A 26,168-nucleotide genomic window follows, 5' to 3' on the forward strand; every position below is an offset into this window, starting at 1 on the left:
TTCACATTCTTTATCAAATTGAAACTTTTTAATCAGCCGTTTGAGATGCATAATCGAATCTTATTCAATTCTGCTCTGCACTACTTAGACCCATGATAATTAAAAACACTCCTAGGAACATATTGGCACGCAAAGTTGGACCAAGAACAATATATGAGGCTGTAAGTTTTGAGTAACGTTTTTTCCCGTCCCACTGGGAAAATAGACGCACCCTAAAAAAATAAAAATAACTTTCCCTATTAGTCCCACAGCGGAGAACTCTGGAGATGAAGGCCATATACAAATGACTGCTGTGTATTCAGCATTTAAAATATGGGCAGGCTAAAGAACAAAACAATCAAAGTGTATTGCTTTATTTTATGCACTGCTTGCCAAAATTCAATATGAAACAAGAAGCAGAAAATAAAGAGCAAAACACAAATCGTGCATACAGAAATTGAGGAACTCATGCCGCCGCCATAAAGATTGAATACAGAATGAACTGACTGAAGTAGAAACAAAATTAGGGAGACTCTCCAGGGTTTTGCCCTGGGGCATTAGGGCTCCTGAAAACAGGGTAGTAGGTATCCAATTCAAGCAATTCCAGGATCTCTTGGGTAGCCCACAGGTAGGAGGAGTGACCTTCAATTAGTTTTGTTACATCAACCTGCAAAAGCCCAAAAGAATAATTTAATTTGAAGAAAAAATGAAATGCAGTAGAGATTGGTATACGAAGTTACTTACCCCATGTTCAGGAGTTCGAATTCTGGCTTCAAATTTGGATTTAGATGGATTTGAATAAAATGTGAGATAAAATTGTACCAAGTTTTCTCCAAACCCACACAGATCCAAATTCGAGATTTAAAATGCACTCTCAAACACTAAAATAGAAAATTATGATTGCACACTTACATTCTCAATCCCAGGAACATCAACTGGCTGAATTCCAGCTAATCCTTGAGTAAGCAGGCTGTTAATAACATTCAAATGTCAATTGAAAGCAATTTTGGCTAAATACATAAGAGGGCCTAATCGGATAACAACATAAGTAGAAAAAGGATTTGAAATTTCATCCCACAAGAATGTGTGCGCGGCGTGTTTTAACATTTATATGAGTGTGCATTCAGAAAGGACAACCTGAACAATCAAAATAAAAAAATCAAACTGCCAGACCAACTATATGAGCAATGAATTGGGTTTCACCCGCCCCTCAAATTTTACCTCAAGATAAAAGACAGGAATTAATGGACACCAAAAGCACAATCACAAATCCCAGGCAGGAAATTTAATAAATTGAAAAAAAGAAAAAAAGAAAAAAACACACACACAGAACAAGAAATGTTTCTTTAGAAATGGGGTGCAGCAACAAGCTGCTTGAACTTTTTGCAGACCATTCATCAACCTCGCATTTTATTTCCTCTTCGTACAAGATGAACATAATTAATCTGGGACTTCTGACCAGTCAGTCACATACAAACCAAGTGTCATGAAGACATGAGCTGATGAACAACATGCAGAATCACTATAGGAACCATAACCCCCATCTCAAATGATCATATCATTGCTGAAATAAACTAATAATATGCAGGGCTGCAAAATAGCCAGTTGGGGCAGGTTAAGGGCATACTAAAGACCAATCCTAAAGTTGCACAGGCAACACAAAACTCAACTAAACTGGATTTAGGGTTTGACATGCTCAGCCTGAACAGAGTCGGGCAAGGATGAGGTTGTCAAGAATGGAGAGTAATTATGGGTTTGTTTAGTTATGAAAAACAGTTTTCATTTTCCATTTCTAGTTTTTTAAAAAAATATACAAAAATGTCAGCTTATTTTTTAGTTTTCAACATTTGTACAGAAAGGTTAGAGAAGTAAAATAAAAAAGATTTTGATAAATAATCATTTGCAGAAAATAATTTTATTCTCCATTTTTAATTTTTCAAATAATTACAAAAAATGACATCTTGTTTAACAATTTTCTAAGTTTGCAGGATAGTTGGAAAACATCCTTTTATTGTTTTCTAGATTTCTAATTTCTATATAAATTTTGAAAAACTGAAAAAACAAGGTGACATTTTTGTAATTATTTGAAAAGCAAGAAATGAGAAATAAAAATTATTTTCCACAACTAAACAAACCCTTTATTTTCTATCTATTTAATACAAATGTTAGAAATGAAAAATAAGTTGCCATTTTTATAATTTGTTGGAAAACTAGAAATGAAAAATAAAATTGTTTTCCACAAGTGAAAAAACCCTGCCACTTTTGGCATTTATTGCGATTTGTTAAATCACAACGTGCAGGGGAGTCTCAATGCAATGGTAGAGTTGTCGCTATGTGACCCGGAGGTCATAGGTTTGAGGCATGGAAATAACCTCTTGTAAAAATGCGAAGTAAGGTTGCACACTATAGACTCGTTGTGGTCCACTCCTTCCCCGAACCCCACATATTTAGGAGTTTTGTGCCCAAGCTGTCTCTTTTTTTTTTTTTCTTCCTGCTAAGTCACAATGCCCACTGATTGAAGATAACCAGACAATGGCATGCTTTCCAGAATGACTAGGGACTTGCAACATAAGCAATAAGAATTTACATGGAAAAAGACTACAATGAGTTAAAAGTGCAAAGTACTTGAGGTAAAATAACTTCAAGGGCATTTTGTTTTCATATCTGTTTTCAACAATGCTATAGCATGTAAGACTACTCATTAGGTTGGGTTAATTAAAAAACCATTGGCCAGGTTGGATTAATATTGCCCCTTGGGTAACATTGCTAGATAAATGGGCGGCTGGGATTATCATCAAAATTTGTACATACAGGAAGTATCACCAATTCTGAAATATTTGAATTCTAACAACGCATAACCTTTGTATCATGCATACCTAGCACGGAAAGCAACTCCAAGTGTCCAATCATTTGTAGAGTAAGCATTCACAAACCTCCCAGCCACAACCTGCAGAACAGCAGGAAATAAAGAGACTTATCAAGAATAATGATAAAAGGCTGGCATAAATAAAAATTATATAAATAATACAGAAGATTCTGTAAAGAATATCAAAAAATAAAATAAAGAATGCCCAATTACTTTTCTAACTGCTTCCCAATTCTCATCCTTAATTGAAATGGGTGCTCCAAGAAGAATAACTCTTTCCACAAGCCCAGCTAAACAAATTCAATAAAAAATGTATGAGACCAATAAAGCCATCCAAAGCCATTTATGAAACACAATGTCCTCAGGTAAGTATGGGTTACCATTATTTTCACTTTCAGCTAAAAACTGGAGACACTTGAAAATCACTCGTGCTCCAAGTGAGAAACCCACAAGTGTCACAGGTCTGAAATAATCATAGACCGCCAAGTATAGAAATTGGATAATTTTTCATCTCATGAGAATATTTAAGGAACAAACTCTGCTTATTTTTATTGAACTTGCTACCTGTAACCTTGCAATCCTTTCAGTAAAACTTCAGCAAGCAGTTTTCCTGCTTTGTCAGATCTGAGAAATGGCAAAAGATAAAAAAATAACATTAACTCACAAAAGATGCTACTATGGTACTAATCAGTAAGTTTCCTAAAGGAATGATAAAGGAAGAATGGCTGAAGATAGTTATGGAAGAAATCGTGGAGGTTACTTCAACAAATAACATGTTTAATAAATCTAAGGAGGCTGAGACTAAGAGTTGCCATTGTCCATGCAATAGTCTACACCACATAATAAAATGAAATAGTTCGATTAGGCTATGCAGTAATGGTTCGTCCAAATCAAGTTCTGAAAATGAGCAGCCTACAATCTTTTAAACTTTTAACCATTTTGATTAACAACTCTGTCATTTTTTTTTAATACTTCAACTTTGGTTGTTTACAATATCAAAAACCATAACTTAAATATTTCTATATTAATGTTATATTAAGTAGGGAAAAATAACAAATGAAAACGATAGGAAAGCATTGAACATTGGGCCACAGGCTTGTAGCCAGATGGTTTTGAGACATCTAACTGAGAAGGTTGGCAAGGGAGTTGGAATGCTGGATATGTATGAGAAGAGAAGTGAGGGGGATGGATCAAAGACCTGGGCTGTAAATTCTTTTGGTTTTGTAGTGAATAAGGCTGAGAAGGATTTCAATTTTCAGCTTACCCACTGGCCCTTCCCCTTACAAGAGGTTTAAGGGGTGTGTGCATGCAGTGCGGTAGATGCATTTACTTAGCAAAACAATATGGAATTCATAACCTTAGGTAGCTAGTTAAACCATTGCAATACAGTTCCCTAATATTTCCAGCAGGCCAACACTTCAGACTTCTTTTGTAATTTTTTTCATGAAAAAAGAGAGCCTAAATTCACTAAATATGGCAAAATATTTTGACAAATAGTTGAAAGTAACATTAGGAATACTTTCAAAACACTTTGAAATTCCTAAATATTATTAATAACTCAAAACTGACTCCATATACTTCTTTTTCCAGATATTTATAACACAATCAAACGACAAGCCAAAACAAAAACCTGTCTACAGCAATCGTCCACTTGCTGTCTATAAAATCAGTAGCTACAAGTAGAGTTGCTGGCCAAGCCAATGCTGCTAAAAGTGTGCTTAATACAGTCAGCATGGCACCTTGCTTCATCAATTCCAATGCAATTCCTGCAGCAAGTTGTGGCAATATCAACAACATACACAATTGTCATCATAAGAGTAATAAATTAATAATAATATTGGCAGATAAGTCCAAACCAATTACTTGAAGTAAGCCAATCCTGAATTGCAGTGCTTACTGCAATCAGATTCTTAGACTCCCACTGAAGCACATACCTAAAGATTTATCAGGGTTGTAAGAATACAAAATGTGTAACAAATTGTGTAATGCTATCTAGGGGTTCTGTAAAACTGTATCATATTCTATTTTGCAATAAAAGTGTCATTTAAAATTATAAGAAAAAAAATGAAGAAGAAGAAAAGATCAAAGAATAGGCAAACATGGTATCTTCATCATGGCAAGCCAATAAATATAACATATTTTACATTCACAACAGATCTTCTACGCCAGAAAATTGATCTGATTTAACTTTGCCACAACACGAGCAATCACATTGCAGAAAAATGATAAATTAGATGTCATACCAGCAACAGCAACAAAAGGCAACACCCCAAAAAGATATGAGAATCAAGCAACCACACAAAAAGGCAAAGAAAATTGATCTGATTTAACTTTGCCACAACACGAGCAATCACATTGCAGAAAAATGATAAATTAGATGTCATACCAGCAACAGCAACAAAAGGCAACACCCCAAAAAGATATGAGAATCAAGCAACCACACAAAAAGGCAAACTATTTTCTTCCGAACTGTGGACAGACACCAGTCAATTAACTATTATCAATCAATTTCATTTTGGCATGAAAATATGCATTCACAACAAAACCATTAAATAAACAAAAGAAAGAACTTAAGACTTGAGCAGGTAGAAAACTGAACAATTAGAAAAAAAAAAAAAAGAAAAAAAAAGAAGAGAAGAAATCTAGAATGCAGTGAACCACATTAAAACATTAAAAATATATTAAGCATAACAAGTAAGGAAATCAAAAAACTAAAACAAATAAATCTACAGGACTATCAGGGGAAAAAACGAAGGAAAACGTCATTTACCTTTCCAAGTTATCATTTTGTCCTTCCCAAGGCCTTACAAAATCCCCCTCCTCAAAAACAAATCCCGAGACCAAGATTTCCACTGCTAGTCGCTAAAAGGAGACAATTTACTGACTAGTGAGTAATAATTATGAAGAGAAGCATTGTTCTACAAAAAATGCAGAAGGAAGAATGGGAAAATGGAAAAAAAAAAAAAAAAAAAACCAATAGCAGCAGCAGCAGGAGGAGGAGGAGGAAAGAAGAAAGAAAAAGAAAAGAAGATGGATTTTATTCAGAAAAGCCTTTCATGGAACAGAATGTTCATAAAATTGAAGATGAAAGCTTAAAAACTCACTCCTGAATTTTGATTTTCTCCTATAGCTTTGAACTCAAATTCATCAACACTTCCCGTTCTCCTAGCCATTTTACTCCCTGTAAGTCCAGCTCCAGCAGCTGGATTGATCAAAGCATTTATTAGTAGGAAGATCCACACATACACAATAAGTTCTCCACCAGATAAGCAAGTTGCCACTTGAATTGTAGATGGTTAAGCATAAGACAAGTCATGTACGTCCTGAACATGTAGTTCACATGCAACTGAAAGCATCAAGGAAGTTCACAGTTTTGAAGCATTACAAACATTTCATAACAGACATAATTAAACGGCAGCAATATAGAACTTTATAGTTTTGAGGCATTGTTCCACGAAACCACTGATGAGGGCTGATTATTAGGCAGAACATGCAGTTAAAAAATTTAAAGCCATTCACAGCTGATGTTTATTAAAAACTCATCAAAATTCCATATTGTCAATGTACTTTAAAGAAATGCATGAGATGGCTAACTGGCCACATATACATCACATATTAAAGCAAAGAGGCACAGGCTGCAGAGTTAAAAGTTCCTACTTCACCCCAAAAAAATAAAAGAAAAAAAAGTACTAGGAAAAAAAAATAACAGTGGACTTTGCTTTTTCAGAGCTTCACATAAATAGGCAACTTACAAAAGTTTGAAGCATTGTTCTCATTTCAGCATCATTTATATGATGATTTTTATGATCTTTTAATGAAATTTCACATCACAGTTATTACGATTCCTAGATTACCACTTGATTTACAAGCTTACTCTATTAGGTTGTAGGCTAACAATGTACATCAAGCCTTGACACTTCCCATCACATGCAGTCCGATTGCACATGGAGAGAGAAACAAACAATGTATAACACTCATTCTAGACTAGAGGATAAAATAATTTTCAAAAGCAGAAGGTAAGTGTGCTAACAACAATAGAACCCCGACACATCCTAGCTCTTAGAAACCAAGACTTAAGCTATTACATCACAGGCCAATATTATATATCAAGCCTCAAGAGTGATAACAAAGCATCTGCATAATCAGAAGCCATTAAAAAAATTAAAATTAATGTGCAAGGCTAGAAATACTAATTTCCATTTATAAATAAATAAATAGAAAACTTTAAGGGAATTCTAAACAAGAGCGAGTTCATCTGATCAAAGAACAAAGAGCCCAAGGGTTTGGCTTAGCAGCAGGCTGAGCGTAGATAAGGGCCTAAAGAATTCTTAAGTTCGGTATTTGTTATACAGCATGAGCAATGGCCCCCTTGTTGACAGAACACCAGTGCCAAGATGACTCAGTAATTGCTCAGCATGTGAGAGACCGGGGGACTGCAGGTGCAAGCAGGGAGTAGTCTCATCCCAAGAAGGGATGGGGATATGCCTCTCACCCACACGGAAAAACAATGATGATAAGGGACAAACATCTTCTTCAAACATCTTCTTCCACAATCTACAAGCCAGATAACTTTTCAAAAAAAAAAAAAACTAAACCATTGGAAAGCATGGTAATCCACATTATCATCAGAGACAGGCATCTTCTTCAGTATGCCAAGACTTTTTTAAAAAACCAATTAGACAATTTGAAGCAAGGCAATTAACACAATCAAATGTGGACTGAATTATATGATGTTGCGATTGTAAAACCACCGACAGCACACAGTAGTGCACATGATAAAGTCTTGAGAGTAGCCAGTGAAAGTGATCTAGTCCAAGTCTTAAGAGTTGAGAATGGCCGTGTAACCACAGAAAACTGAGGTCTAAGATCATATCCAGGAATACCAGGACAAGTGCAACAATAAACCTTAAAAAAAGTGCCATACCTTGATGAGTATTTTGTTCGTGTCTTGAAATACCATTTTATTTTTTGTTAACTGAATTAGAACTAATGTAGAGAAATATATCGATTTAAAAGTGTGCAAATTTCTAGATTAATAAATGCTAGCAGCTGCTAATCCTGAGCTTGTCCTACAAAATTCATGTCAAAAAAAGTATACGTAGAATGACAAAAAAATTAATCATGAGTTAGTTTGTCCTTTAAAAAAACAAAACAGCATGGCAACACTATTGAAATAATTATTATTATATATATATATATATATATATATATATATATATATATATTTAGGACATCTGCTAGCACATGTTCTCATCCAGACCTCCAGTCGGTCAATACAAATTCTTTAAGGTTGTGATGGTAGCAACAAACAGCATACACAGGTAAGTATTCTAGCCACTTCTATCAATTGAAACTTGGACAGTAGAAACACTTCAAATTTATAGATATCTCTGTCTAGCTACATGAATTAATGATAAATTAATGCTAAAGTCAAATGGCTCCTGAGAATATTTAGTACTAACATTTGACATAAATCAGTTTGTTAGAGGGGAAAAAAATTGATTTCACTTCAAAGATGCCAAGAAATGTAACATCTTTTTTTACCTCCAAATGATGCAGCAACTGCAACAGAGCCAGCAACAGTTCCCGCAGCACTTGCAGCTGCAGCAAAACCACTCGCTCCAATCACAGGGATAAGAGTACCCAATGTTGGAGCTAAAGCACTAAATCCAGCAGCTATTGCTGGGGCAGCTAAACCTGTTGAAAAATGAAATGTGACTGAGGAGTAAAAACATTCAAATCCTCAGAAACATGTTTTAGGGCAATATCATCCCTTGACATCCAAATATAAAATTTGAGGATTCCATACCCCCTGTAATGGCCATCAAGGTTCCTCCTGTTAAGGCAGCTGCACCAATGATACCTCCACGTTTCCATTTCGCCCATGAGCTTTTTGGTGATTTATTTTCTTCTTCCTTTGCATGTTCCTCATTTGCTATTGCCATTGCAGAGCAAGCAACCATAATCTCCATTGCTTCCTGCAAAAGAGAAATTCATTGTGGTCCGGAGAAAATATAGGACACCTCATACCATACCATTCAAAGTAAAAAGGACAATAATCTAGATGCTCAACTACAAGAAGAAGGGCTGGAAAACATTGCCCCAAAGGTCACCTTCCCCAACTAACAATACAAGTTTAAACCTCACACAAGCACATTGTTTATTCGCCTCAAAGCAGGAGGAAAGCTCCAAAATGCTTGTCTAATTTTATAAAGTTGTATATCAGATGGTCATTTGGCCATGTTAAGTCACAAGATAGTTTGGAAGGCAGCCTCATCAAATTAAGTATATAGCCAAGCAATAGCTAGATCAGACAGGTTACATGGTTTCAGTGTAGAACCTAATTTTTAAAAATCAGGTTTCCAAGAGTATCATTATGCAGCTAAAACAAGGAGCCTTTTGAGGAGATATATCAGTCATCCCTAAATATTCTGTCTTCCCCTTATACAGTAAAATATCCCACATATCCCGCAAATAAACATCCTCTGAAGGATTTCAAAGACCCAAGCATATTGTCTTGCATATTATAGCAGGGTCCCCCCCCCCCCCCCCCGGGGTTTTTTTTGAGCATTTTATACTGTAGCATAAAAAGATCCTTTCACTGTTGCACGGTTATGTATTTATGTCTGACAGCCACATGCAGGAAAAAAGAACTCAGCAATCTACTATTTTGTGGAAATAGCTGAAAGGTTTCACCAGCCAGTACATTAGTCATTTGACATGCTAAACTGTCTGAAAAGCATGTTTTCATGCTTATAATCACTTTGATTGAAGACACTCTCAGGCGACATTTTTTGAAAGCTATAGTACAAACAATTATCTCACTACATGAAATCACTTAACAGAATCATACATTTTATAAATTCATTAGCTTTGACTTAAAGCAAGCAATACATTTAAGTGGCCATTTAAAAGGGCTGGAAAGTATCACTTTCAAAAATGAAATCTAGAAACCAGAAACAAAAACTAAAAAATGAAAACCAGCAACATGGTTGGTTAATATTTCTAAAACTAAAACAAATTAAAAACTTGAATGAGCATTTAAACAAATCCTCAAAATTTTCCTTGAATCAAATAATATGATTACAACAATAAAAAACAAAAAAAATACAAACTAAAAAAATATTATAATAAAAATAGAAAATATTATAATTATTTTACTGAATTATTATATTTCAAAACTCACTTTTAGTGCTACAGCCTACAAGAACAGTCTTATTGTGCATAAAAAAATAAAATAAAAAAATAAAAGGCGTCCCTAGGCTACAAGGCTCCCCGGTTTGAGGGCAAGCCTTGGATCAATGATCAGGTTGCTCTTTTGTGACCAATTGGAAAAATAGTAAGAATATTTTTTAAAAACTTTTATTACCTTCTTTCTAATTTTCAGAAATTTTATGGATATTTTTATTTCTATTATATTTTCTAATCACATAGTCGTTTTTATTTTAATTTAGTTAATTATGCCTGAAATGAATTATTTAATCAAGTTAATTCTAGGTAATAAAGTACTCTAGCTCCAAACAATTGAAAACCATAAAATCTGTTCTTTTTAACTTTTCTAAAAACAGCTGAAAATCGATAACAGAAATAGAAAACTAGCAAAGTAAACAACCACGTCGTCATAATTTGTTTCTTCAAACAAAAGACAAAAATGATACCAAACAAGCCCTAAATTGTCCTCAGCGAGCCACGTCACTAAACATGTGATCCAACACCTTCCATGGTAAATTTTATCTAGAACATATCTACATACTAGCTTAAACACCTAATCCAAACTACAAATTTTGAAGGAAGCAGTCTTCCTAACTGTGAGCCTGTGTATGAACTATGAAGTGTTTAATTGCAAATTATTCTCCATTTCTTCAGCATGCAAAAAGCCTTAAAAAGGAGCACAAGCATATATATAATTATATATATATACACACACACAATGGCAGAAGGTTTCACATAAATCCCCAACACGTCGAAGTAATATATTGTAAAATATTCTACAGCAGAGTACTACTATGTGAAGTTGAAAAAAGAATGTGGCATGGGACAAATTCATAATTGTACAAGCCACTTGGTCTAGTGACAATATATTATAGGATTTCTCAAAACTTAAAATAAATTAGCAATCAGAAGAGTGGTATCAATATATTTAGCATCAACACCAAAGAAGGAACTCCCACATGATTCAGCAGATTGCACCTATTTATAGTTTTGTACAACTAGAATAGAGAAAGTATATAAATATCTCCTGGTAATCGCACAATTAGAGAGAGGTGGCGTCAAGCAGAAAGGTATCAGCGTTGGATTTATTAGATCTCTTTTCCTCGTGAATCTCATTATATCCAGGCCTTCTTGTCGAACCATGATTCACATGCAGAAAAGTTTTTGTAGCTTCATCCTAAGTTCCTAACTCATAAAAGCTGGTAAGACACGTGGCATATTTTAAAACTAGTTCTATTTAGTTTCCTTCTTGCCTAACATGATCTATAACTATTCCTGCTAGTAAACATTTTGTGACAAAGCAATGAGAAAACAGACACAATGGTTGTACAATATGAAAAGTAGCTAATAATTATTAAGTAGTTGAGCATACAAACCATTTCTATCCACTTGAAATCAAGCCATGTTGCCAGCAACCGCAGAGCTACACGATGTCGAGCATCATAGCCTTTTCTTCGTCGAGCACGTTTTTTGTTATCTTCAGGTGTATTTGCTAGACAAGCAGAAAGAAGCTCATAAAGAACTGTCACTTTCCTCTGATAACTGATCATCGTTACCTCTTCCAAGGGTTTCTCATCAAATTTACTACCAGACCCATAAGATGCCTTTTCTGAGCTTAACACATTATAATTTATCTCCTGCAGATTTTTGGAATGTGCATTTACCACTTCAGAGCTTGATTGTGACTCAGATGTAGAACATTTCTCACGGCACTCATGTTCATACTCCCGATGCTTCTCCTTCTTAGACTCATAAGATGCAGACCTTGTTTCCATGCTTTGTGCCATAACATCAACAGCTTTTGACAATGCCAGTTCCTTATCACTTCTCTCGGAAGAACTATCATCACTTTCTTCTGTGACTAACCTCAAAAACTGTGATAAGACAAATAGTAATATAGTTAAGAAAATGAAAATGCCAATAATAATATTGAAGCATCATTTTTTTGGTAGGTAGGGAGGAGCTCAAACTTGCAATTGGAAAAACAACAATTAGTCTTTTATTCAAGCTATATTATTTTATATTCTAGCTTTAAACTTCTGAAATATAATATATCGACATTAAAGAAATGTTTTTATAAAGCACACAGCTTTAGCATACCAATCAATGTTAATTACACCACTGTGCTGACATGCTGCATATGAACATGATATAGAAGATATTTAAGTGCATTCATAGTTTGAAATCATAAGAAAAAGTCTCATAAAAATCTAATTTTCAAAATTTGTAAAATGCATGAAAATAAAGATAAATAAATAAATTACCGCCCCAACATGATGCTGGGCTGTTGAAGTGCCAGCGGTTTCTTCAAGTCCCAGCCATGCAGTTGATTCTATCTCTAGGAACCTATTGACCACAATTTCAAAGCACGCGTTAAAAAAATTTATCCCAAAAAACATAATAATGCAACAATAAACCTTTATAAGGATGCTGATGATAAAAAAGGGAGGAAACATAAAAATTAAAAATTAAATAAAAAACCCGCATGCCATTTCGTACAATCTTCTGCTTTTCAGAGCCTAGAAAACTTGTAGAAGCAGCCTGGCTTCATGCAGCTTTTCATGGAAGCAATAACCACCTCACATTGAGGCATTCAGATCAAGTGAAGTCAGTCATACAAAGTACAGTCTCCTGCTATAAAAGGGGCAAGCCCTTCCAATGTATGCAAGAATTAACAGAGGTGTGTATAAGTGAGTAGCAGTACTGTGAGTGCGTGCTAGCAAGGATATTTGCATTTGCTGTTCCTTGCTTAAAGAGGTTCTGCCACTACTTTGTCTTCGGTCTACCACTTGCACGTCTCTTGAGGTGGTAATAAAGCTGGTTATCAGGACCGTTGCAAACATTGTGCTCTTGGACAGTATAGGAATGAAGCTGTCTGGTCTGACAACTCTGACCAGGCTTACTTCATAGAGTGTGGAGCATCGCCAAGTCACAACAACATAACTCACAAACAGAATAAGTTGTGTGGAAAAACTTCAAGTAATTATAACTAATCAGTTTGGCATACAAGCATCAGGTCATATTTTCAATGGGAGGACCTGTGGGGATTTGTTGGGGTAGTGAGACCATGCCTCCATCAACATAAAATGCAGTGATACTACGAAAATAGCACATTAAGAATAGTAAGTGTCACAAGGTCTAAGTTCAGAGCACACAACTTGAAACTGCGATGGCACCAAGTAGCACACTTGGTTAAGCCAATGACACACAATCTCACAAACACATTGGTAAATCCTGCTAGTGTATAAGTATGGCATACACAGTTAACAATTGCATACAAGCAACAATTTACAGGAACAACACCTCCCAACCTTATTCTTTATTCAAAGGCAAGGATTATATAATCTTTACATGTGCAGGAACACAATGCACAAATTCCACTAGTGCCCCACACCTGCCACATGTCATATTAATACATAGTTGACACCCCCAACTGTCCCAACTGCCTAGGGTCTGCAATTGACAATCCCAACTGCCTAGGTTGTGCTGGATGCAGCTAGCATTTGCCAACAAGGCTAACAAGTTATGTTTACAATTATGTGTCTAGAAACATGCCCAGATGTCAACTCACAAATTCATGCTGCAGCCAAGCCTAAATCAGACTTACAATGAAAATTGCCAAGTAATTGCCTTGCCAAGTCAACATGTCAAAGCTGCAACACTTGAAACTGATGCTGCATACTACCCACGGGTCAACACTTTGTGTCAAGCATGGTTTCCCCTAAACCATGACTTATTCAACGTCCCAGCAACACCATATGTCAACAAGGCACTTGACATACCCGAGTTAACCATTTGATCATGTTAACCGAAACCAGCCACTGTAAACAACCTTGTCAAGGACCATGGTCCCATCTATGTCTATCTCTATCCATGTCGAGTAAGCAATTTAGTATCCATGTGCTCCCTCTTTAGCAACATAGACTATCCAACCACCTAATGTTAAGATAACCCATCACAGGCCATCTTAAGTGATTGCCTTGGCACATGAGTTGCCCAAGCCATGTGCCTTGGCAATGTCAAGCTAATCAAGGGTCTGACAGTAAGGCAAGGTAGATTCCCGAATCCATTATTGAAGATGATTTATTTGTATATGTATACAGCGAATATTGCAAGACATCCAAGGCAGTAGGGATACTTTTTCTGTAGAACTAGAGGGTCCGCTTGTTAATAAAAAAGATTTGACTAAGTAAATGGCTGGAGAAGAAAGCTCACTTTAATAAGAGTGCATTAGAGAGAACGATAAATAAGTTGCATGATCAAACAATGGGGAAAACAAATCAAGAAGCATGCTGGAAGATTGGTGGAAAAGACCATATGGAAGGAGCTTTCAGTGAGAGGGGGCGCAACAGGACCAAGACAAAGAAGAAAACAAAGACAAGAAATACCCACAGAAAACAACTAATGCTATTAATTTTTTTTTATCATTAAAGAGAAATTTAAATTAGCAAGGCATCAAGAGGATGCCATCTTGGGGTACAAAACATCAACCACTCTGTAGAGTACTGCAAACATCAAGGATTACTCTATGATCATTAACACTTTGTTCACTAAGCTAGCTGGAAACAACAGCAATCCACTGGTCTTTGCAAATCTGAAGTGGAGTAGTTGCATATTTGAAGGCTTCCTTATTTCTTTCTTTCCAAGCACACCAAAAGATGGCGAAAGGGATGAGGTTCAAAGCCTTTTGCTCCTCCTTGCTGGCTTTGATGCCTTTCGAAGCCCAAATCTCCCCTCAAACTGAATTTTCCGTAACCCACTGCTGTCTAGTTAAGGATAGAACCAAATTCCACAAGTTCCTTGTCCAGGGGTAGTGGAGAAGAATGTGGTTGACTGATTCTGCATCAACTATACAAAGAAAACACCTATTTGTGACTGTAAGCCCTCTTTTCTGCAGACTGTCAAGGGTTAAAATATTTCCATGCGTGGATTCCCAATTAAAAAAGCAACCTTTGAAGGGGCTGCTGCCCTCCAAATGCGAATCCAAGGGGAGTTGTCACAATTTGTTCCCATCGAAGAGAGCTTCTTGTAGAAAAAATTAACAGTGAAAATACCATTTTTGTCCAGGGATGTTTTAATAATGAAAATTACAGAGATTTCTGTGAAAGTCAGAGAGTGCATGAAGTTCTCAATCTACCACATTCCTAGTATAAAAGGAATATTCCAGAAAATTCCGTGATTTGGATATGGTGACTGATAAGGCATTTTTGTCACAATCCAAGCTGTATGAAAGGAAAGAAAGCTCTAATATTACTGCTCTCATGTCACACATCATGCCAGAAGTAAACATTGTCCCATTTCTTACTTGAAATGTCACAGATTGGAAAAAATCATCCCATCCTTTCCTGATGTATTTCCAAACTCCCAATTCATAGGTTCCCCTAGTGTTGTCCAACCATTATGCTCAAGCCCATATTTAGCAACAATAATATCCCACCAAAAGTGGTCTTTCTCCTTCATGAACCTCCAAACTTCCAAGGAGAGCTTTATTGAAAGTGAGGAGGGATTTCAGCCCCAAACCTCCCGAACAAATGGCCTGTTTAACCATTCCCCATCTAACAAGGTGATATTTAAACTCCTCGCCTAAGCTTCCCCAAAGAAATCTTCTTTGAACTCCCTCCAATCTCCTAGCAATTGAGACAAGTAAGGGAAGGAGGGACATGAAATATACGGAAAGATTCATCAAAGTGCTCTTAACAAGGGTCAGTCTGCTTCCCTTTGATAAGAAATTTCTTTTCCATCCTACCAATCTCCTTTCAAACTTCTCAATAATAGGGTCCCAAACTCCTTTGCCTGTGAATTTGGTTTTGAGTGGGAGACCAAGGTAATTAAGGGGAAAAGGATCCCATCTTGCAACCTAGAAGACCAGCAAGATGGTCTCCCCCCCCCCCCCTCCCAAAGTGTTCTCTCCAATTGGAATAAGCTTACTTTTTCCAATGTTCACTTTCGAGCCTGAGACAGCCTCAAACCCTAAGAAAATGCATTGGAGGTTGAGGATATAAAGGGGATCAACTTCGCAGAAAATGATAGTATCATTTACGAAAAAGGAGATGAGAAACTTCTATAAGCCTTCCATTGGGTAAAGAGAATGTTCTAACCTCTGCCCCAAATAAGATGATAGTGAAGAGAAATGGGACTTTGAAGGATCCTTAGCAGAAATGGATGATATGTCCAATGAAGAGCATGCTGCCTCTCAGATTTTTGAAACAAAGCAGGACTCCGCACTTGTCCTGTTAAAAATGGAATCCAAGAGCCACAAGGCTCCCCGCTTTGCCAGGGGTAGGAAGAGGGTCATCACAATCTTACCCCTGCTTTTTATGCATAGAGGTTGTTTTCTTGAACTCAACCCCAACCAGTCACAAAGGAGCAACTTTGCTGTTGATCCAAGGCCCACCCTCATTTTTCCTAGTAAAAGTGATCAATTAATTAATTATAGTAGAGAATGGATAATTGATTCTGGTTGTTCCAATCACATGACTGGAGGCAATGAAGTTGGAAAGCCTGTCCAAATATAAAGGAGGGCAGTAGTTGTGACTGCTAATAACTCCAAACTGCAAACCACTCACATTGCCAAGGAAAAAGCAGTGTTGAGGTTTAGCCAAAGTGCATTCCACATGCCACAAATGTAGAAAATCTGTCGCTAAAATCACAACTCACAACTTCCAGGAATTACATGCTTTTTGGCCCAAATAACGTTAACGTATGTTGTAGCTTGAACTTGAAGCCTATACGTGCAGCAATCATGGAAGGACAACAACTTGGGACTAAAACTATTGTAAAGTTAACAAAGGAAAGGAAAGCATATGAAGATAAGATGAGAAAGAGTGAGACAACAGATCTGTGGCACACACAACTTGGACATGTGAGCTACGACAAGCAGAAGATGAGGATGAAGAAGTCAATGCTCAGAGGCCTCCCCTATTTAGATATCCAAGAAGATATTGTGTGCGCTAGATGCTTGTAGAGGAAAGCATATCAGCTACCATATAAGGAGTCACAGTTCAGAGCAAAGAAGTCTCTTGAACTAGTTTGCTCAGACTTGGATTAGTAAAACAATAGTCTGTCAGTGGCTTTTGATATATCATAACCCTCATTGATGACTTCTCCATATTTGGGTTGATTTTTTTTTTCTAAAAGAAAAATCAAAAGCACCAAATGTGTTGAAGGGTGGACAGGCCTTGGATCAACAATAAGGTTGCTCCTTTGTGACCGGTTGGTCACAGGTTCGAGTCCAAAGAAATAGCCCCTCTCTGCATTAAAGTAAGGGTAAGGCTGCAAACACTGTGACGACTCTCCCCCTACCCTCACAAAGCGGGGAGCCTTGTGGCCCGAGGATGCTATCTTCTTTTTTTTTTTTTTCAACTAAATGAATTGAAGAGCTTTATTGAAAATGTGGAGAAAGCAACAGGTCAGCAAATATGGTTTCTACACACAAATAATGGGGGGAGGGTATGCATCAAATGTGTTCCTAGACTGTCTAGAGTAATGTAGCAACATTAGCAGTTGAGTTGCCCAGAAACTCCACAACAGGAGAAGAGACCTAGAAGGGGGAGGGGGGAGGAACTGGCATCTTGCAGAAATATTTGCAAGCATGCTACCTGCTAAAACCGTGCCATTTGCAATTTCAAACTAAGTGCATGAAGATTATAGTGCACATGAACAATAGACTATGCAAGGCTGGGATTTGTAGGTTGGGGGCCCCAGGGGGTGGGGGGTGGGGAAGAGCTGGCATCTTGCAGAAATATTTGCAAGCATGCTACCCAACAAAACCATGCTATTTGCAATTTTGGACTAAATGCATGAAGATTATAGTGCACATGATCATTAGACTATGCAATGCTGGGATTTGTCTCACCTTTTGGGAAGTTGTGAGACATCAAACTAATGATGAGTCATTTTTGGGTTTTTGATTGTGTACATTATGTATTTGCGCCTAATCACCCAAGCAGCAAATTCTACAAGAAGGTGATTAGCCAATTGCTGCATGTTCACGAGTTATGAAAGTCGAAGGATGGACATACTTTGACCCTACAAGCAGAAAGTGCCAGTCTTAAATTTCCACAAAACTAGTCAAATTCTGTTGAAATTTCTGCTCCCCACCACCCTCGAAATAGAAATGACAATCAATTTCTATCTGACAAAGTTTCAGTCAAAATTTCCATGATTCATCCAAAATTTGTCAAAATCATGAAATTTCAACAAATTTTGTTGAAATTTTGACTATGAAACAAAATTTCCTTGAAATTGAAATTTGAGATTCAAAAGTCAAGTCTCAAATTAAAATTTTTGGCTTAGTAAATCTTCTTTTACTGAAAATAAAGATCATTACAAAAAGGATACTGTTAACGGTTATTGTAGTCTATTAGTATTATTATTAAGTATGTTAGTAGGTTAATTAGTGAGAGTTAGTAAGGGTATTATGGTCACTAGAATATATAGTAAGGTCATTCATTTAATCAAAATCTCAACATTGTATCAGAGCGCAATCCAACTTAAACCATATCACACTCAGTAGTCGCTGGAAAACACCCTCACGTCGCTGCCCTTCTCAGAGCCACCGCAACCCTTCATTATTTCACAAAACCAACCATATAGCCAAAAACAAAACCCTACAAAATCCCATCATCGAAGACCACCCCATGAGCCCCTACGCACCAGTCAATGTCGGCAGTCCCAACCCCATCCGCCAGCATGTGAGTGTGATTCCGGCCACCTTTTTCTAATTTTTTCCTCCAGCATGTTTTGATTCCTTCCCTAATGTTGTGCGGTGTTCGTAAAGGTTTTTTGCGAGTTTCTTGGAGCAAAGGTAGTGTTCATAAATTGATTTATGAGGCTGTAGCAACGTTATATCAATTTCCAGCTAAATCAAGCGTCACATCAAGCTTCTCTTCCCATTGCATCTCTTGCCCAAACAGGTAATCCCATAGCATGCCTGCCATCTAGTACTTCTCGTCCTAGTCTTTGGGTTAGAGCCTCCGCTACCACTGATCATATCACAAGTATACCTAATTTCTTCTCTACTCTTCAGTATCCTAAAAAATTACCTTGTGTTACTCATGCTAATGGATCCACCACTGTCGTTAAGGGAATTGGGACTATAAATCCCACTTCTTCTATTTCTCTTCCTTTAGTTTTGTATGTTCCCAAGTTTCCTTTCAATCTTCTGTTTGCTAGAGAGATTACCAAATCCATGAATTGTTCAATAACATTCTTCCCTAATTCTGTGGTTATTCAAGATTTGAAGATGAGAAAGACGATTGGCGAAGGGTGCGAAGCTGGTGGACTTTATCACTTTGAGCCGCTATCTCCTTCTACTGCCTACATCGCGGCTGCCATACCTCTCCAAATTCATTTTCGCCTTGGTCATCCTTCATTGGAAAAGTTGAAACGCCTACATCCTAATTTAAGTTTTGTGCCTAGTCTTGACTGTGAGTCTTGTCAGTGGGGAAGCATCGTCGTGTCCCTTTTTCTTCTCCAATCAATAAACAAGCTGCAAGTCCTTTCATGTTAGTCCATTTTGATGTTTGGGGTAATAGTAAAGTTGTGACCAAGTTGGGTTTCCAGTACTTTATAACCTTTGTGGATGATTATTCAAAGATGACTTGGCTATATATAATAAAATATCGTTCTTAGTTATTTCATATATTTTGTGCTTTTTGTTTGAAATAAAGACTCAATTTCTTTTGCCAGTTTGAATACTTCAGGTTGATAATGCTAATAAATATTTTAATACTCAATTCACTATGTATATGACTCAATTTGGTCTTGTTCATCAATCATCATGTGCCTGCACTCCTTAACAAAATGGGGTTGCAAAGAGGGAAAATAGACATATCCTTGAAATCATTCGCATCTTACTTCATCAAATGCATGTACCTAAAGTGTTTTGGAGTGATGTTATACTTACTGCTTGCTATATTGTCAACAAGATGTCATGCTTTGTTCTTAGAGGTAAAATTTCCTACTCCGTTCTCTTTATTAATTACCTCTATTCTCTCTACCTCCTTGTATATTTGGGCGTGTGTCCTTTGTTCATTAACTAACTCCTAGGGTGGGTATATTGGATCCTCGTGCTATAAAGTGCGTCTTTCTAGGCTACTCATATTCTCAAAAGGGATATCATTGTTATAGTCCTTCGCTGCATCGCTTCCACAGATGTTACCTTCGTTGAGTCTGCACTTTACTACACTCAATCCCTGAGTGTTTCTAATCTCAATGAGTCTCTTCCTCTACCCAATCTTCCAGATTCTAGTTTGTTTGTCCTTATCCAATCAACCACCTATGTCTCCATGTAGTTTGAGTCCTTCTCATGGTCTCAATCATCCTAATTTGCAAGTGTATTCACAACGGCAGCGCCAAGGAAGAGAGTCACCTATAACTTCTACTACAACACCTTTGGTGTCCTCGTTTGATGATCATATTTCCCATGATATTGATCCTCGCACTGCTGTCCGGAAATGTAAATGCACATATACACAACATCCAATCTCCAACTATATACACAACATCCAATCTCCTACTATGTTTGATATGACTTCTTGTCACCTTACTATTATTGTTTTCTTACTACTTTATCATTTATTTCCCTCCCTTAATCTATTTCGAAAGCCTTAGCCCACTCTAGGGGGAGGAATGTCATGGTTGAAAAGATGAATGCTTTACAGGACAATGATACTTGGGATTTGGTATCTCTTCCTCCTGACAAGTCTATGGTTGGTTGTCACCAGGTATACACTGTAAAAGTCAACCTTAATGGTTCTATGGCTCATCTGAAGGCACGTCTTGTTGCTAAGGGGTATACTCAGGTGCATGGTTTGGATTATTCCGACATTTTTACCCCAGTTTCCAAGCTTACATTGGTACATCTATTCATCTCCTTGGCTAGCACTTTTCACTGGCCTTCGCATTAGTTAGATGCAAAGAATGCCTTTTTGCATGGTGATCCTGATGAGGAGAAGGTCTATATGGAGCAACCACCTAGGATTGTTGTTCAGGAGGAGTCAAGCTTAGTGCGTCAGCTCAAGAAGGCACTATAAGGTTTAAAACAATCTCCCAAAGCATGGTTTGATCGATTCAGTGTTGTAGTACTTGAGTTTGGTCTTCGACGGTGTGGAGTGACTTTGTGTTTTATCATCATAGGTACGATCTTTCTTACTGTGTATGTGGATGATATTGTAATTACAAGCGATGATGATCAAGGTATTTAGAGCCTTAAACATTTTCTGCAAACTAAGTTCAAACCAAAGTTCTAGGACCATTGAAATTTTTCTTAGGTATGGAAGAATCTACATCTTGTATGGGAATTGTTTCATCACAAAGGAAATATGTTCTTGATCTATTGGATAAGACTAGGTTGTTGGATCCAAACCGGTTGATATGCACAGGGATCTTAACAACAAGTTAGTGTTAGATATGGGTGATTTGTTGCCTAATTTTGAACAATATTGGAGATTTGTTGGAAAGTTGAATTATCTCACAATCACTCAACTAAACATATCTTTTGCAACAAGTGCTGTCAGTCAATTTCTGAATTCTCCAAAGACAAGACACTGGGACACAGTAATTTGCATCTTAAGATATCTCAAATATGCACCTAAGAGAGGTCTTTATGTCGAGATTAGGGCCACACTTATATTCAAGGATATACAAATGTAAATTGGGTCGGGTCGGGTCGCCTTCCAACCAAAGATCCATAACCACGTACTATATCTTGGTTGGTGTTAATTTGGTTTCTAGAAAGAGCAAGAAACAAACTATGGTATCATGTCAAGTGCTGAATCATAGTATAGAGCTATGGCTCACACTACTCATGAACTTGTTTGGTTGAAGAACATGTTGGAAGAATTGGGTTTTCCACATTCTCAGTCTATGGAGTTGATGTGTGATAATCAAGTTGCTCTTCATATTGCATCCAACCCGTTCTTCCATGAGCAAATGAAACACAATAAAGTTTATTGTCATTTTGTTTGAGAGAAACTTGTGCAGAAGCTCATTACTACCACTTACGTTAAGTCTAATATGTAGCTTGCTAATTTGTTTACCAAAGCTTTGGGGGCACTCTTGTTAAATTTATTTGTAACAAGCTAGAAGCATATGATATCCATGCTCCATCTTGAGAGGGAGTGTTAATGGTTATTTTTGTATTTTAGTGTTATTATTAAGTGTGTTAGTATGTTAATTAATGAAAGTTAGTAAGGGTATTTGGTCATTAGAATGTATTTGATCTGTATCATACATAGAGGGAGGGACCTATCTTTGAGTAAGGTCATTCAATTAATCAAAATTTCAACAAACATGAATGGTGGCCTTCAAACTTTTGAAATTTTATGTAAAAATGAACTTAGATATTAGATACAATATTTTCTTCAACTTTCTATGCCTAAATTTGTTTTATTTGCATAATAACTATTATTGGCCTAATCTATGAATTTCAGAAATATTAAATGGATATGAATATGTTTAGTTTGGGTATTATATTATAGTTGTTGCACCTTGTACACCGCATTACTTGTCAATGACGTATTATCTACAATATTATAGTTCTAAATCTTGCTTTGTAATGTTTATTAACAGTTTCTGAAGTTTAACAAAAACATTCCATGCTTTATTATTAATTTCCATCATTTTTAAAATCAAAATTGACATCAAAATTTTTGTACTTTCAAAGCCTTAAAATTTTAGTTGAAAATTTGAAATTTAAAACCTTTGGTCAGTGCTAGGAACATGGTCTTCCTCAAGCTGGTCATCACAAAAAATATTATTGCTAGATTAAAGGAGAAAATTGTAGAGAATTTGCAGGAGAAAAAAAAATTGAAGCACAACAACGGACTTAGATACAATCCATCCAAACCAAGAGAATATTGAGGCAAGGGCACCTCTGGATTCTGGAAAGTTAGGATAAAGAAAAGTTCAGAGCAGGTCACTAAGAACATGAAGGGCCAAAGGAGACAAGATTACAGAAGAAGAAAGGCAGACAACTGGAAAATTAAAAGAAGAAGAAGAAGAAGAATCTAAATCACAAACGTGAAAATGCAGCTTTCAACTAAGAAAAAGAGCCAACCTCATACAAGGAGGCATCACGGAGCATAGAATGGAGGAAGGCTATGAAGAAGAATTCAAGAACAATAAAACAATAGATTTGGTGCCAAGGCCTAAAGATGTGAAGACCATCTATTGCAAATGGATTTATAAGATCAAGAATTCACCTAGTGGATCAATAGAAAGGTACAAAGCACAGTTAGTAGCTTGACTGGTTGACAATTAAAAAAGGTATCCTTGGCCCCAAGACTCCCTGCTTTGCGAGGGTCCACCGTCAAAAATATGGTCTAGACTACAATCAGTGCTTTAGCCCAATGGCAAAAATTGCTATTGTATGTGTCCTACTTGCGCTTGTAGCAAGCAAGTCATGGGGACTCTCGCAGACAACTGTGAAAAAATATGTTCTTGCATGGCGAGCTGGAATAGGAGATGCATATATATGAAGCAACACAAATGAGTTGAGAGCAAGGTTCATGCAGGTTACGTGCAAACTTAAGAAAGCACTTCATGGGCTAAATCAAGCACCAAGAGTCTAGGACTTTGGGGTGACAAGAAGTAGGGCTACAAACGAACCAAGCTGCTCATGAGCAGCTCGGGAGCTCGGCTCGATAAGGAGCTCATTCGAACATGTTTATTAATTTAAATGAGCGATTCCCACGCCCAAATTTTATGTTTCATTCGTAAATGAACCAAGCCTGAAAATAGATGGGCTCAGTTCGTTCACGCTCATATCAGCCCTTCCATTTTTCTTTTTGCCAAAGGCTAGCTCTGTCAATGTTCCAATATGTTTGCCAGAGGCTTGATCGTAGTGCTAGGAAACTGCTGCCTTGGGAATATAGGAAAATCTCTTTATTCTGGTAGGCTGACGGGTGAAATGCTTGCAGGTATAGAAATTGAAGTTGGAATACAATTATTTCAATTACTTGAACATTTGAGGGTAGACAACTTATAATATTATGTTATATCAGGTTGTAATAAGCCACTGTTTTTGGGGTTGGACTCGAATCAGCCATGTCATTAGTATAATAAAAAGCAGTTATTAAATATTGAAGATTTTATAGGCACGCCTTCTCAATTTATTTTATTGTGCTTTCTTCTTCATCACTTGACCATATGAAAGAATTGAAACCAACGTTTATGTTAAGAAGCACAGTGAACAGAAACTGCCATGAATGCCAAGAATCAGATTAGTGGTTTAAAAAAGAGTAATTAATAGCATCTCATGTAGATAAATGGGAATCAATGGCCCTATGATGCATATTGTTAGTTTATGCCTCCTGAGCCCGGAAATGAGCCGAGATCAAACATGCTGAAGCTTGACTCAGCACGGATCATCTGGGCTCATTTGCAGCCCTAGTAGGATAGCATAATTTCTAATACAAAGTCGTTGCTCAGTATCATCAGCAAATTCTATCTTGTTCATGGAAAGAATGTATGGAAAGCAGGCAACCATGCTTGTGCATGTGTATGATCACATAATTAATCGAGAAAATGAAAAGAAGATGCGTCAAATGACTCAAACCAGTGATAATCCTGCTTACAAATGAATGAGCCAGGACAGGAGAGCTTGAAATTTTCTCAAGCTCAAGGCAGCGCAAACCAATGAAGGATTGTTTAGTCGATGGTGGATTTTTTTATCTTACCACAATACATCCTAATATATAGTTTGTAGTCGGTGGATAAGTTGTTCCTGCAGAAATTGAAAAAGACTCATTTGGAAGCAGTTCAAATAATACTGAGGCATGTGAAAGGAACTATCAACTTCAGGCCCATATAAGTAAGGGAAAATGTGAAGTAGCAGGACGATGCAATGCTGACCACACTAGTCATCATTCATGAGTTCACTCCACTACCTAAAAAATGTTCAGCCTTGGTCCCGCCACAGTCTCCACGTGCACCATAAAATAACCACTAATGTCCCTATCAACTACAAAAGCAGAATACAGACATCAGTGATGGCAGGAGAGGAAACTATGTGGTTGATGCGGCTTATGCAGGATCTTTGTTAACTAGCTGATTGTCTTACGCAACTACAGTGAGACAGTCAACCAGCAATATGCTTAGCAGAGAAACCGCTATTTCACGAAAGTACTAAGCCCATGGAGCTGCATTATCACCTCATTAGGGAGAGTACTTCAAGGGGAGATTGAGATGATCCACATCAAAACAACAGACCAAGTTGTAGACTTGTTCGCTAATAAAGAGCTTACTGGTACTAAATTTGAAAAGTATAAAAGCAACTTGGCATGGCTACGAGATCAAATTAAGACAGGCGTCGTTGAGGAGTGCAGAGAGAAGCATCGACTCTCTCTCTCTCTCTCTCTCTCTCTCTCTGGCAGGCTATGAAGGCATCGAGACCACTTTTATCTTGAGTCCACCACTAGCATTTCTCATTAAAACTGAACCAAATATTTGTATTACGGAGGTACACAATTTCACTCAATTGAGAAATCTATTATTCATTTTTTATTTAATTTCTTCTTTCATCCTACCATTTCTTCGTTTTTTCATTTATTTGCCTTGCTTTTCGCACAAACCAAACGAAGCATAAAGTCATTACCATGAAAAAAAAGATCGATAAGTCGACGATGAAATAAAGTCACCTGAATACGGGGCGGAGGAGACCGGAGGATTCGTGGACCCAAAGCTCAGCGTCCTCCGAAACCGAGTCGCCGCTGCTGCTGCCAGTGCTGTGGCGTTCACCGGTGGCGTCGTCGTCGTCGACCGGAGAGCCCAATGGGCGCGTCTGATGATTCTGAGCCTGGTGAAGGGCAAGTGCGAACAACGCGCCGGCAGCGTATCTTTGCGTCGGCGTCAACAGAGACGACATAGTCTTGACTGACCAATTCAATTAAAAGTTGCATAGCATCATTCGCGCGATCGATCGATAAGGGTTTGAGGAAATCGAATAGGTTGAGACTGTCCCAACTTCCTCCCTGTAATCGAAATTCAGATTAACTGATCTTTGATGACGACCCTTCAACTTCGATTAATCGGAGCGACCTCGGAAAAACTCCATTCAAGTTTCCTTCTTTTTTCCCTCGAACGAGTAACATCAACATTAATACTGCTT

At 37.2% G+C, this 26,168-nt stretch overlaps 1 protein-coding gene across 1 annotated transcript; it reads right to left on the bottom strand.

Moving 5' to 3' along the window:
- Positions 1-331: 331 nt before the first annotated feature.
- Positions 332-26,168, bottom strand: LOC131152236 (uncharacterized). Its single transcript, XM_058103995.1, has 15 exons — positions 25,699-26,168; positions 12,322-12,403; positions 11,434-11,931; positions 8,655-8,823; positions 8,390-8,542; positions 5,950-6,047; positions 5,616-5,707; positions 4,709-4,779; positions 4,476-4,611; positions 3,410-3,469; positions 3,226-3,308; positions 3,059-3,135; positions 2,856-2,926; positions 892-949; positions 332-646 (listed from the first exon to the last, which is right to left on the bottom strand). The coding sequence occupies exons 1-15, from the start codon at positions 25,923-25,925 to the stop codon at positions 503-505; spliced, it is 2,019 nt and encodes a 672-aa protein (XP_057959978.1). The 5' UTR covers positions 25,926-26,168; the 3' UTR covers positions 332-502.

Source organism: Malania oleifera, chromosome 1, assembly GCF_029873635.1.
Source record: "Malania oleifera isolate guangnan ecotype guangnan chromosome 1, ASM2987363v1, whole genome shotgun sequence".
NCBI lineage: Eukaryota > Viridiplantae > Streptophyta > Magnoliopsida > Santalales > Ximeniaceae > Malania > Malania oleifera.